Raw genomic sequence first — 14968 nt, forward strand, 5'->3', positions numbered from 1 at the left:
ACAGCAGCTACAGCGGCTACAGCGGCTACAGCGGCTACAGCGGCTACAGCCCCAATTAGTCATTGTCATCTGCATGAATAGCAGGAAGGTCTTTCGAGTTCTTTTTCATTTTATGACAATAATCAATGTATCTCATTCAGTTGTTCGGCTGACTATGAAAGCCTCTGAGAATGCTTGGTCTCTACAATCTTCTATTTGCGGCAGAAAAACAAAGGTTTTCAGCTGACAGAACTGCGGTGTTATGAAAGACAACGAAAATCAAAACCGGATGTTTTTTATGTTAAGCGTCGATCGTTGTTAACGAGTAGCGTTCATTGGGACATCAAAAGAAATTGCTTTGATGAAGACATGTCATATAAAGGCCACCTAGCATTTCAAAGCCTCAGAGTTCGCCATACGCCAAATCCAGGGAACAGATAAAACCGGTGAGTTTCTGTTTGGTATCGCCAAGAAAAAGTTTTTCAATGTACAAATTTCATTGATCTATAAATACCCTTTTTCCAATTCAGCGTAGATTTATTCTCGTTTTTACACTAGGGTTATTAATTTTGTAACTCTAACCGATCTGCAGCTAACGGAGTTTTTATATGTATTAATGTTATTTACCTGATGAAACATTATTTTTTACTCATGTTATTTTGAAATATAACCTGACATGTGTGTAAGCCTCAGAACCTACAATAAAAGTAAAACCAAGAAAATGTTTTTTTCAAGAACATATCAGGTACAAACAAAACGTAAGAATAATTTCAAACAATGTTAAATGAACTCATACATATACCGAAACACTTTGAAAATGCATATTCGAATTTATGTAGTATTTGACAAAGTGACCACAAAAATCCAAATAAGTTTTTCTGTGTTTTTAATCATGCGATTATCAAACGTAGCAATGTCGTACGGGTTCGAATCTCACTTGGTGAGTTGCAAGATTGACTTGAGCACTAAAAGAGATATTTTCTGATCCTTGAAAACATGATTATGCGTTTTCAATGAGTGTCAAGTTACATTTTAATCTGGACTAATTGTTTTTCATTCTGTGCGGTGTGCGGAGTGGGTATCAATTCCCCATTAGCCCCGATTAGCATCCTTTATTTGTGGGGACAATCACCGTGCTCATGGGTAATCTCTCGCTCACAATCACCGTGCTCATGGGTAATCTCCCGCTCACAATCACCGTGCTCATACGTAATCTCTCGCTCACAGTCACCGTGCTCATGGATAATATCTCGCTCACAATCACCGTGCTCATGGGTAATCTCTCACTCACAATCACCCTGCTCATGGGTAATCTCTCACTCACAATCACCGTGCTCATGGGTAATCTCTCACTCACAATCACCGTGCTCATGGGTAATCTCTCACTCACAATCACCGTGCTCATGGGTAATCTCTCACTCACAATCACCGTGCTCATGGGTAATCTCTCACTCACAATCACCCTGCTCTTGGGTAATCTCTCACTCACAATCACCGTGCTCTTGGGTAATCTCTCACTCACAATCACCGTGCTCATGGGTAATCTCTCACTCACAATCACCGTGCTCATGGGTAATCTCTCACTCACAATCACCGTGCTCATGGGTAATCTCTCACTCACAATCACCGTGCTCATGGGTAATCTCTCACTCACAATCACCGTGCTCATGGGTAATCTCTCACTCACAATCACCCTGCTCATGGGTAATCTCTCACTCACAATCACCGTGCTCCTGGGTAATCTCTCACTCACAATCACCGTGCTCATGGGTAATCCCCCACTCACAATCACCGTGCTCATGGGTAATCTCTCACTCACAATCACCCTGCTCTTGGGTAATCTCTCACTCACAATCACCGTGCTCTTGGGTAATCTCTCACTCACAATCACCGTGCTCATGGGTAATCTCTCACTCACAATCACCGTGCTCATGGGTAATCTCTCGCTCACAATCACCGTGCTCATGGATAATATCTCGCTCACAATCACCGTGCTCATGGGTAATCTCTCACTCACAATCACCGTGCTCATGGGTAATCTCTCACTCACAATCACCGTGCTCATGGATAATATCTCGCTCACAATCACCGTGCTCATGGGTAATCTCTCACTCACAATCACCGTGCTCTTGGGTAATCGCTCATTCACAATCACCGTGCTCATGGGTAATCTCTCGCTCACAATCACCGTGCTCATGGATAATATCTCACTCACAATCACCATGCTCATGGGTAATCTCTCACGCACAATCACCGTGCTCCTGGGTAATCTCTCACTCACAATCACCGTGCTCATGGGTAATCTCGCACTCACAATCGCCGTGCTCATGGGTAATCTCTCACTCACAATCACCGTGCTCTTGGGTAATCTCTCACTTACAATCACCGTGCTCCTAGGTAATCTCTCACTCACAATCACCGTGCTCATGGGTAATCTCTCACTCACAATCACCGTGCTCATGGGTAATCTCTCGCTCACAATCACCGTGCTCTTGGGTAATCTCTCACTTACAATCACCGTGCTCTTGGGTAATCTCTCACTCACAATCACCCTGCTCCTGGGTAATCTCTCACTCACAATCACCGTGCTCCTGGGTAATCTCTCACTCACAATCACCCTGCTCCTGGGTAATCTCTCACTCACAATCACCGTGCTCATGGGTAATCTCGCACTCACAATCGCCGTGCTCATGGGTAATCTCTCACTCACAATCACCGTGCTCTTGGGTAATCTCTCACTTACAATCACCGTGCTCTTGGGTAATCTCTCACTCACAATCACCGTGCTCTTGGGTAATCGCTCATTCACAATCACCGTGCTCATGGATAATCTCGCACTCACAATCACCGTGCTCATGGGTAATCGCTCATTCACAATCACCGTGCTCATGGGTAATCTCTCACTCACAATCACCGTGCTCTTGGGTAATCTCTCACTCACAATCACCGTGCTCATGGGTAATCTCTCACTCACAATCACCGTGCGCATGGGTAATCTCTCACTCAGTGAGCTTGGATAGGATTACATGTCTTCAAACTGAACCACTTTAAACTTTCCTTCCGCGTTAAACCAAAGGTTTTCTGGTCAAAACAATGAAATGATTTGTCCAATGTTTTCAAAGAACGCAAATACATACAGAGAGGGTGTTTGCTCAAAAGGGCATACAATTCATGACTTGGATCATTACTTCCGATTCCCCTGATCAGCAGACACGCCGTGCTGTTTCTTAAATAATGTTCAAAACAGCGCTAACCCAAATCACTCACTCAGTCATGTATTTGCCTTTCTTCTCTAACAGTTTGTAACATTGATTACTGTTACATTTCCTCAGATGCTTGGTTCTGACCAACTGAGATTTACGATGAAGCTTCTCAAGACCTTCCTCCTGTTTCTAGTTGTCTCCCCTTTGACAATTTGTGGTGAAAGGAGACGTGTTCCGTTTATGAGTTGCCCGTCCACCAAAACAAACAGTCAGTTTGTGACGTTAAGACCGGCACGAAGCGTGATCGAGTGCTCTGTGATTTGCCTCAGCGACCCGGACTGTTTGTCAGCATCTTATTGCAATAATACTGATGGCTACACGTGTCAGTTGAGCGGGTTTTATGCAGATGGAGACTGTTCCGGCCTTGTTGCTGATGGTGATTGTAGCCAGACTGCAATGGTGAGTACTTTTGTGTGTTCTCTAGTCTATCACTTGATTGTCTGGATTGTTTACAGGACCCGTCGTATGGCAGTATTGCGTCAGGCAATAAATACAAAGTTAACTTTGTTGTGCAAGTTGTGTGAATAGTGGGTACTACCGGTAGAGAAGGGCATGCTTACATATCCTGGTTGATTTTCCTTGGTCCACTTATGTAATGTTCACAGATAGGCGGATAATCAAGGCTGATTATTCTCTTGCACTGACGTTATGTATTTCCTGGGGATTTTTTGGGGGGGTCGCTTTAGGACCCTTAAATCAGCCATCCAGTTTCCATTATCCTTTATATCTAATAAAGCTGATGGCACTTCTTGGGAATATATATGATGGCAATCTATCCTATATAAAAATATAGATACATGTTACTTTTAACCTGTTTATTACACTACTGGCATAGGGGATATATATGATGACAATCTATCCTACATGCCAATTTTAACCTGATTATGACAGTACTCGGGAATATATATGATGACAAGATAGCCTACATGTCATTTTTAAACTGATTATTACACTAATGGGGAATATATATTTGATGACAATCTATCCTACATATGACGTTTAACCTAACTTTTACACTAAAGGGAGATATATATATATCATGGCAATATATCCTACATGTCACTTTCAACCTGATTATTGCACTACTGGGTAATATATATGATGGCAATATATCCTACATGTCATTTTTAACCTGATTATTACACTAATGGGAGATATATATGATGGCAATATATCCCACATGTCACTTGTAACCTGATTATTACACTAATGGGAGATATATATGATGGCAATATATCCTACATGTCACTTTCAACCCGATTATTACATTAATGGGAGATATATATGAAGGCAATCTATCCTACATGTCACTTTTCACCTGATTATTGCATTACTGGGGAATATATACGATGGCAATATATCCTACATGTCATTTGTAACCTGATTATTACACTAATGGGAGATATATATGATGGCAATATATCCTACATGTCACTTTCAACCCGATTATTACACTAATGGGAGATATATATGATGGCAATATATCCTACATGTCAAGTTTAACCTGATTATTAGTTTATTGCACTACTGGCGAATATATATGATGGCAATCTATCCTACATGTCATTTTTAACCTGGCAATATATCCTACATGTCAAGTTTAACCTGATTATTAGTTTATTGCACTACTGGCGAATATATATGATGGCAATCTATCCTACATGTCATTTTTAGCCTGATTATTACACTAATGGGAGATATATATGATGGCAATATATCCTACATGTCACTTTTAACCTGATTATTGCACTAATGGGAGATATATATGGTGGCAATATATCCTACATGTCACTTTTAACCTGATTATTACACTACTGGGGAATATATTTGATGGCAATATATCCTACTTGTCACTTTTAACCTGATTATAACACTAATGGGAGATATATATGATGGCAATATATCCTACATGTCAAGTTTAACCTGATTATTAGTTTATTGCACTACTGGCGAATATATATGATGGCAATCTATCCTACATGTCATTTTTAGCCTGATTATTACACTAATGGGAGATATATATGATGGCAATATATCCTACATGTCACTTGTAACCTGATTATTGCACTAATGGGAGATATATATGGTGGCAATATATCCTACATGTCACTTGTAACCTGATTATTACACTAATGGGAGATATATATGGTGGCAATATATCCTACATGTCACTTGTAACCTGATTATTACACTAATGGGAGATATATATGGTGGCAATATATCCTACATGTCACTTGTAACCTGATTATTACACTAATGGGAGATATATATGGTGGCAATATATCCTACATGTCACTTTTAACCTGATTATTACACTAATGGGAGATATATATGGTGGCAATATATCCTACATGTCACTTGTAACCTGATTATTACACTAATGGGAGATATATATGGTGGCAATATATCCTACATGTCACTTTTAACCTGATTATTACACTAATGGGAGATATATATGATGGCAATATATCCCACATGTCACTTGTAACCTGATTATTACACTAATGGGAGATATATATGGTGGCAATATATCCTACATGTCACTTTTAACCTGATTATTGCACTAATGGGAGATATATATGGTGGCAATATATCCTACATGTCACTTGTAACCTGATTATTACACTAATGGGAGATATATATGATGGCAATATGTCCCACATGTCACTTGTAACCTGATTATTACACTAATGGGAGATATATATGGTGGCAATATATCCTACATGTCACTTGTAACCTGATTATTACACTAATGGGAGATATATATGGTGGCAATATATCCTACATGTCACTTGTAACCTGATTATTACACTAATGGGAGATATATATGGTGGCAATATATCCTACATGTCACTTTTAACCTGATAATTACACTAATGGGAGATATATATGGTGGCAATATATCCTACATGTCACTTTTAACCTGATTATTACACTAATGGGAGATATATATGGTGGCAATATATCCTACATGTCACTTTTAACCTGATTATTACACTAATGGGAGATATATATGGTGGCAATATATCCTACATGTCACTTTTAACCTGATTATTACACTAATGGGAGATATATATGGTGGCAATATATCCTACATGTCACTTGTAACCTGATTATTACACTAATGGGAGATATATATGGTGGCAATATATCCTACATGTCACTTTTAACCTGATTATTGCACTAATGGGAGATATATATGATGGCAATATATCCTACATGTCACTTTTAACCTGATTATTACACTAATGGGAGATATATATGGTGGCAATATATCCTACATGTCACTTGTAACCTGATTATTACACTAATGGGAGATATATATGGTGGCAATATATCCTACATGTCACTTGTAACCTGATTATTACACTAATGGGAGATATATATGGTGGCAATATATCCTACATGTCACTTTTAACCTGATTATTACACTAATGGTAGATATATATGGTGGCAATATATCCTACATGTCACTTTTAACCTGATTATTACACTAATGGGAGATATATATGGTGGCAATATATCCTACATGTCACTTTTAACCTGATTATTACACTAATGGGAGATATATATGGTGGCAATATATCCTACATGTCACTTTTAACCTGATTATTACACTAATGGGAGATATATATGGTGGCAATATATCCTACATGTCACTTTTAATCTGATTATTACACTAATGGGAGATATATATGGTGGCAATATATCCTACATGTCACTTGTAACCTGATTATTACACTAATGGGAGATATATATGATGGCAATATATCCTACATGTCACTTTTAACCTGATTATTGCACTAATGGGAGATATATATGATGGCAATATATCCTACATGTCACTTTTAACCTGATTATTACACTAATGGGAGATATATATGGTGGCAATATATCCTACATGTCACTTTTAACCTGATTATTACACTAATGGGAGATATATATGGTGGCAATATATCCTACATGTCACTTTTAACCTGATTATTACACTAATGGGAGATATATATGGTGGCAATATATCCTACATGTCACTTGTAACCTGATTATTACACTAATGGGAGATATATATGATGGCAATATATCCTACATGTCACTTTTAACCTGATTATTGCACTAATGGGAGATATATATGATGGCAATATATCCTACATGTCACTTTTAACCTGATTATTACACTAATGGGAGATATATATGGTGGCAATATATCCTACATGTCACTTTTAACCTGATTATTACACTAATGGGAGATATATATGGTGGCAATATATCCTACATGTCACTTGTAACCTGATTATTACACTAATTGGAGATATATATGGTGGCAATATATCCTACATGTCACTTTTAACCTGATTATTACACTAATGGGAGATATATATGGTGGCAATATATCCTACATGTCACTTTTAACCTGATTATTACACTAATGGGAGATATATATGGTGGCAATATATCCTACATGTCACTTGTAACCTGATTATTACACTAATGGGAGATATATATGGTGGCAATATATCCTACATGTCACTTTTAACCTGATTATTGCACTAATGGGAGATATATATGATGGCAATATATCCTACATGTCACTTTTAACCTGATTATTACACTAATGGGAGATATATATGATGGCAATATATCCTACATGTCACTTGTAACCTGATTATTACACTAATGGGAGATATATATGGTGGCAATATATCCTACATGTCACTTTTAACCTGATTATTACACTAATGGGAGATATATATGGTGGCAATATATCCTACATGTCACTTTTAACCTGATTATTACACTAATGGGAGATATATATGGTGGCAATATATCCTACATGTCACTTGTAACCTGATTATTACACTAATGGGAGATATATATGGTGGCAATATATCCTACATGTCACTTGTAACCTGATTATTACACTAATGGGAGATATATATGGTGGCAATATATCCTACATGTCACTTTTAACCTGATTATTACACTAATGGGAGATATATATGGTGGCAATATATCCTACATGTCACTTTTAACCTGATTATTACACTAATGGGAGATATATATGGTGGCAATATATCCTACATGTCACTTTTAACCTGATTATTACACTAATGGGAGATATATATGGTGGCAATATATCCTACATGTCACTTTTAACCTGATTATTACACTAATGGGAGATATATATGGTGGCAATATATCCTACATGTCACTTTTAATCTGATTATTACACTAATGGGAGATATATATGGTGGCAATATATCCTACATGTCACTTGTAACCTGATTATTACACTAATGGGAGATATATATGATGGCAATATATCCTACATGTCACTTTTAACCTGATTATTGCACTAATGGGAGATATATATGATGGCAATATATCCTACATGTCACTTTTAACCTGATTATTACACTAATGGGAGATATATATGGTGGCAATATATCCTACATGTCACTTTTAACCTGATTATTACACTAATGGGAGATATATATGGTGGCAATATATCCTACATGTCACTTTTAACCTGATTATTACACTAATGGGAGATATATATGGTGGCAATATATCCTACATGTCACTTGTAACCTGATTATTACACTAATGGGAGATATATATGATGGCAATATATCCTACATGTCACTTTTAACCTGATTATTGCACTAATGGGAGATATATATGATGGCAATATATCCTACATGTCACTTTTAACCTGATTATTACACTAATGGGAGATATATATGGTGGCAATATATCCTACATGTCACTTTTAACCTGATTATTACACTAATGGGAGATATATATGATGGCAATATATCCTACATGTCACTTTTAACCTGATTATTACACTAATGGGAGATATATATGGTGGCAATATATCCTACATGTCACTTTTAACCTGATTATTACACTAATGGGAGATATATATGGTGGCAATATATCCTACATGTCACTTTTAACCTGATTATTACACTAATGGGAGATATATATGGTGGCAATATATCCTACATGTCACTTTTAACCTGATTATTACACTAATGGGAGATATATATGGTGGCAATATATCCTACATGTCACTTTTAACCTGATTATTACACTAATGGGAGATATATCTCCCATTAGTGTAATAATCAGGTTAAACGTTCATAAAGCCCATGAAGTAGAAGCCGGCAAAGCGTGCAATACCTTGTTTGAACTGCTGCCAAGACAGCGTGAAGTTGAGGTTGTATGTCTGGATGAAGGGGGCCACCAGAGTGTAGTTGACGGCCGCAGGTTCACAGTGCCACTCGAACACGTGGTCGGAGCCCAGCGGCTGCAGGTAATAGTGGGTGTTGGCCTGGGGCGACTCGAGGCAATCTGAATGTAAACAAAGAACACATTTACATTTATGCTGGGGAATATATTTGATGGCAATATATCCTACTTGTCACTTTTAACCTGATTATTGCACTACTGGGGAATATATATGATGGCAATATATCCTACATGTCACTTTTAACCTGATTATTACACTAATGGGAGATATATATGATGGCAATATATCCCACATGTCACTTTTAACCTGATTATAACACTAGGATGAGGAATAAATGTGATGACAATATTTCCTACACGTCGCTTTTAACAGGATTATTACACTGCTGGGGGATATATATGATGGCAATATATCCTACATGTCACTTTTAACCTGTTTATTACACTACTGGGAATATATATGATGTCAATATATCCTACATGTCGCTTTTAACAGGATTATTACACTGCTGAGGAATATATGTGATGACAATATTTCCTACACGTCGCATTTAACACGATTATTAAACTGCTAGGGAATATATATGATGACAATATGTCCTACCCGTCACGTTTGACATTACTTTTACACGCCTAAAGAATATTTGTGACGACATCATATGCTTCACGTTACTTTTAACATGATTATAACACTTAAGGGAATATTTGTCATGGCAATATTTCCTACACGTCGCTTTTAACATGATTATTGCACTGCTAGGAAATATATGCGATGGCATCGTAGGTGAGGTGAGGTGAGGTGAAATGGGGTTTCTTAACATGGACGCCACGGCACGAATATTGAAAACATCATTTTTGTCCATTACTCAGACATTTGCGTATGCATCAATTTGGAAATCAAATCCAGTAATTATCTGAAATTCAGAAAAAAAGCTACTCTTGTTACCCATTGATGAGTACTTGACATACATGTAACTTAATATTCTACATACTATGTTAATTTAATGTACGTTGTGTGTAAAAATTGCTGTTGCGTCTTTTGCAAACATGTACACGTATGGGTCCGATCTAATACAAATACACAGACAAGAAGTGTAGCCTAGCAGTAACCACGTTCGCCCGTAACGCCGAATGCACGGGTTCGACTCCCACAAAAGTGCAACTTTTGATGTCCCATTCCGGTATTGTTGGTCAAGTGCTAAAAGCGGTGTGAAACCATACCCACTCACTCTCTAAGTCAGTCATATACAACCCTGGTATATGAGAGAGGTTCGTTTTATGGATTAAATGGGACAAGTTCCCAAAATCATGGACATTTTACAGATACCTTTGCTGGGATCTTATTGAAAACAGATAAAAACACTCGACAGTTCCTTGTGCAAGGAGTGAAAATCAAGTCATCTGAACATATGGAATTCGCATTCACATTTCACAAATAAATGTAGTTTATATTGGTATTTTTTAAACTGAAACGCATCCATGGCGGGACCAGCAGTTAAGAGCATTCCGAAACCTTACCACATGCTCCTCCATACACCAGATACTATCTGCACGTGAAATATCATAATGGTAAAACAAGCGACAAAACCCTTTCCATATCCATAAGAACAATCGGCCAAAAGCAGAATCAATTGTACGATTCCGACTGTATCATGGGCATGTGTTTATGGACCACTATCGAATAGTCATGATACCAGGTGTTCGCAAAAAGGTGAGCGTATCCAGTCCCACCGATGGCACTCGTCACAAACACAAGCAATGGCAAGTCAACTGTTTACCTGAAAATACATCGGTAACATATAGTCAAATGGTGAAGGCAATTGCATCGGATTTTTGTCACTGATGCGTGACAAGCAGGAAATAAAAAAGGACATAACAGGTGAGTCACTGATCCTTGTGGCACTGTTCTTACCATTGCCATCAACAAAGAATTTCCAATAAGATGTCATAATGAAAGACACACAAACAAACGTTCTGTATTGTTCCGTTTTGAGGATTTGCTCTCGTACCCAACTAATGACTGGTCCTACTGCCTTCGTCCACAGATGGACCCTTGTGAGAACGGCGGAACATTCTTCTCTGGGAACAGGACCTGCCACTGTGCACATGGCTTTGTTGGGGATTACTGTCAAAGACGTTACCGAGGTAGGTGTACCACGCTCCATGACTCATATAAAAGACAAGTACGCCTACAATAAGCTACAATCCACATCCCCACCGTCCTCTTTCATAATTCTTGGATCCGTTTCATCTTATCGTTATAAACGAAAACTATGTTGAATTGCTTGCGTGTAATCCTTCAAACTAACCCTTCAGAATAAACAGTGAAACATCGTACATCTCCCGTCTGTTTACTACAGCCATGATCTGTGTGTCCTCTGTATATCTTCACATTGACCCTAGTCGTCCCAGGTCACACCCATTACTTTATCCAGTTTCACACTACGATGAACTGTGAGTTGCCTGTACATATTCGCATTGTCTCGAGTCGTCCCAGGCCACAACCTATTACTTTATCCAGTGTCACACTACGATGAACTGTGAGTTGCCAAGATATCTTCACATTGCCTCGAGTCGCCCCAGGCCACAACCCATTACTTTATCCAGTTTCACACTACGATGAACTGTGAGTTGCCTGTACATATTCGCATTGTCTCGAGTCGTCCCAGGCCACAACCTATTACTTTATCCAGTTTTATACCACCATGAACCGCGAGTTGCCAATATATCTTCACATTGCCTCGAGTCGCCCCAGGCCACAACCAATTACTTTATCTAGTTTCACACTACGATGAACTGTGAGTTGCCAATATATCTTCACATTGCCTCGAGTCGTCCCAGGCCACAACCCATTACTTTGTCCAGTTTAATAGTTACTGTAGTATGAACCGTGATATGAGTTGCCAGTATATCTTCACATTGTCTCGAGTCGTCCCAGGCCACAACCTATTACTTTATCCAGTTTCACACTACGATGAACTGTGAGTTGCCAAGATATCTTCACATTGCCTCGAGTCTCCCCAGGCCACAACCCATTACTTTATCCAGTTTCACACTACGATGAACTGTGAGTTGCCTGTACATATTCGCATTGTCTCGAGTCGTCCCAGGCCACAACCTATTACTTTATCCAGTGTCACACTACGATGAACTGTGAGTTGCCAAGATATCTTCACATTGCCTCGAGTCGCCCCAGGCCACAACCCATTACTTTATCCAGTTTCACACTACGATGAACTGTGAGTTGCCTGTACATATTCGCATTGTCTCGAGTCGTCCCAGGCCACAACCTATTACTTTATCCAGTTTTATACCACCATGAACCGCGAGTTGCCAATATATCTTCACATTGCCTCGAGTCGCCCCAGGCCACAACCAATTACTTTATCTAGTTTCACACTACGATGAACTGTGAGTTGCCAATATATCTTCACATTGCCTCGAGTCGTCCCAGGCCACAACCCATTACTTTGTCCAGTTTAATAGTTACTGTAGTATGAACCGTGATATGAGTTGCCAGTATATCTTCACATTGTCTCGAGTCGTCCCAGGCCACAACCTATTACTTTATCCAGTTTCACACTACGATGAACTGTGAGTTGCCAAGATATCTTCACATTGCCTCGAGTCTCCCCAGGCCACAACCCATTACTTTATCCAGTTTCCCACTACGATGAACTGTGAGTTGTCTGTACATATTCGCATTGTCTCGAGTCGTCCCAGGCCACAACCTATTACTTTATCCAGTTTCACACTACGATGAACTGTGAGTTGCCAATATATCTTCACATTGCCTCGAGTCGTTCCAGGCCACAACCCATTACTTTGCCCAGTTTAATAGTAGTATGAACCGTGATATGAGTTGCCAGTATATCTTCACATTGCCTCGAGTCGTCCCAGGCCACCACCACTTACTTTATCCAGTTTAATAGAACTATGAACCGTGAATTGTCTGTACATATTCAGATTGTCTGGAGTCGCCGCAGACATTTTGTTATTTCACCAGTGCTAGTACTACACCCTGCCAATACGGCAACGACTACAGTCACATCCATTACTTGACCCAGTCTAATACCACTTTATCTTTGTGTTATCAACGTACATTCGAATTACCTAGAATTGCCATTCGAATTGCCTACAGACTACATTTATATACGTGTTGTCTGCTTCAGATTGCCTAAAGTCGACAAGGGCAACAACACTACTTCATCCAGTTTAAAAATACTTTGATCTACATGTCGCTTGTATACATTCAGGTTGTTACCTAGTTGCACCCCAGACCCAAACCACTACAACATTAATCTAATACTAATGTGGTAAATGTGTTCTTTGTTTACATTCAGATTGCCTCGAGTCGCCCCAGGCCAACACCCACTATTACCTGCAGCCGCTGGGCTCCGACCACGTGTTCGAGTGGCACTGTGAACCTGCGGCCGTCAACTACACTCTGGTGGCCCCCTTCATCCAGACATACAACCTCAACTTCACGCTGTCTTGGCAGCAGTTCAAACAAGGTATTGCACGCTTTGCCGGCTTCTACTTCATGGGCCTGGAGAACCTGCACCAGCTGACGAAACAGGGAGTGTACGATTTGTTTGTGTATTTGTTTAAGACGGGTAGGCCCTACGGCTCTCTGTCGTACAGAAACTTCAAGGTGGATTCTGAATCGGAAGGGTATGCTCTGCGCTGGGATCATCTCGACAAGGAATTCAATGGCTACTTTACTGGTAGCGATGACTTCCTGGATGGTTTTGGGGGCGTGGGGGACGCAGCAAAGAACTTGAATGGGGCACGTTTCGGTACGTTCGACAACGACATCGCCGGATGTGCTCGTGCCAAGAACGCCGGGTGGTGGTATAACCCTGTTGGGTGCAACATGATTACTTTCGATCCGAATGGTTTGTATTGGCCTACCAACTTAACCGGGGTAGTTCAGCTTGATTACATCAATATTACCATGATGGTGATGAAACCAGTTCACTGGTACAAGGAAGACGACCTTGTTCTCTGATATTCAAGACTCGGGGGACTCACGTCATTGCCATCTAGTCACACGTTCACTTTCGTTTAGGTAGCTCACCTAAATAAATGTTGGAAGGAAACAATAGGTTTTCCAGATTTGATCTTGTTCCGGGACCAACTGACGTATTGGTCCTGTCTGACCAGGATGACCTTGTGGTTGATGGGCGACAAGCTTGGGGGAACACCAGCCCGCATTGCCGACATTAAGCATATTCTAGAATGCAGCGACCTGCGTGCTTAAGCTGGTGGTGACGTCATTGTTGTGTGTGTATTCGAATGTGGGGACCTGTTCCCTGGCAGAATGGACGATGTCTACAACGGTCTATTATGACGATTAGAAATGTTTGGATGACTCAAAGCGACGTTATTGTCCAAAATATTTTGTTGGTCGACTCTCTCTGTGTCTCTTTATATCTTGATGTTTTTACGAAATGTTATTCCTCGAAGGT

The 14968-nt window shown here is 39.6% G+C and overlaps 1 protein-coding gene across 1 annotated transcript; it reads left to right on the forward strand.

Moving 5' to 3' along the window:
* Positions 1-404: 404 nt before the first annotated feature.
* LOC125377452 (angiopoietin-related protein 2-like) lies at positions 405-14968 on the forward strand. The gene is made up of 4 exons (XM_048390962.1): positions 405-425; positions 3589-3641; positions 11543-11642; positions 13841-14968. Exons 2-4 carry the CDS (start codon positions 3639-3641, stop codon positions 14506-14508), a joined length of 771 nt encoding a protein of 256 aa, XP_048246919.1. The 5' UTR covers positions 405-425; positions 3589-3638; the 3' UTR covers positions 14509-14968.

Source organism: Haliotis rufescens, unplaced genomic scaffold (genome assembly GCF_023055435.1).
Source record: "Haliotis rufescens isolate VD_foot unplaced genomic scaffold, xgHalRufe1.0.p SCAF_9, whole genome shotgun sequence".
NCBI lineage: Eukaryota > Metazoa > Mollusca > Gastropoda > Lepetellida > Haliotidae > Haliotis > Haliotis rufescens.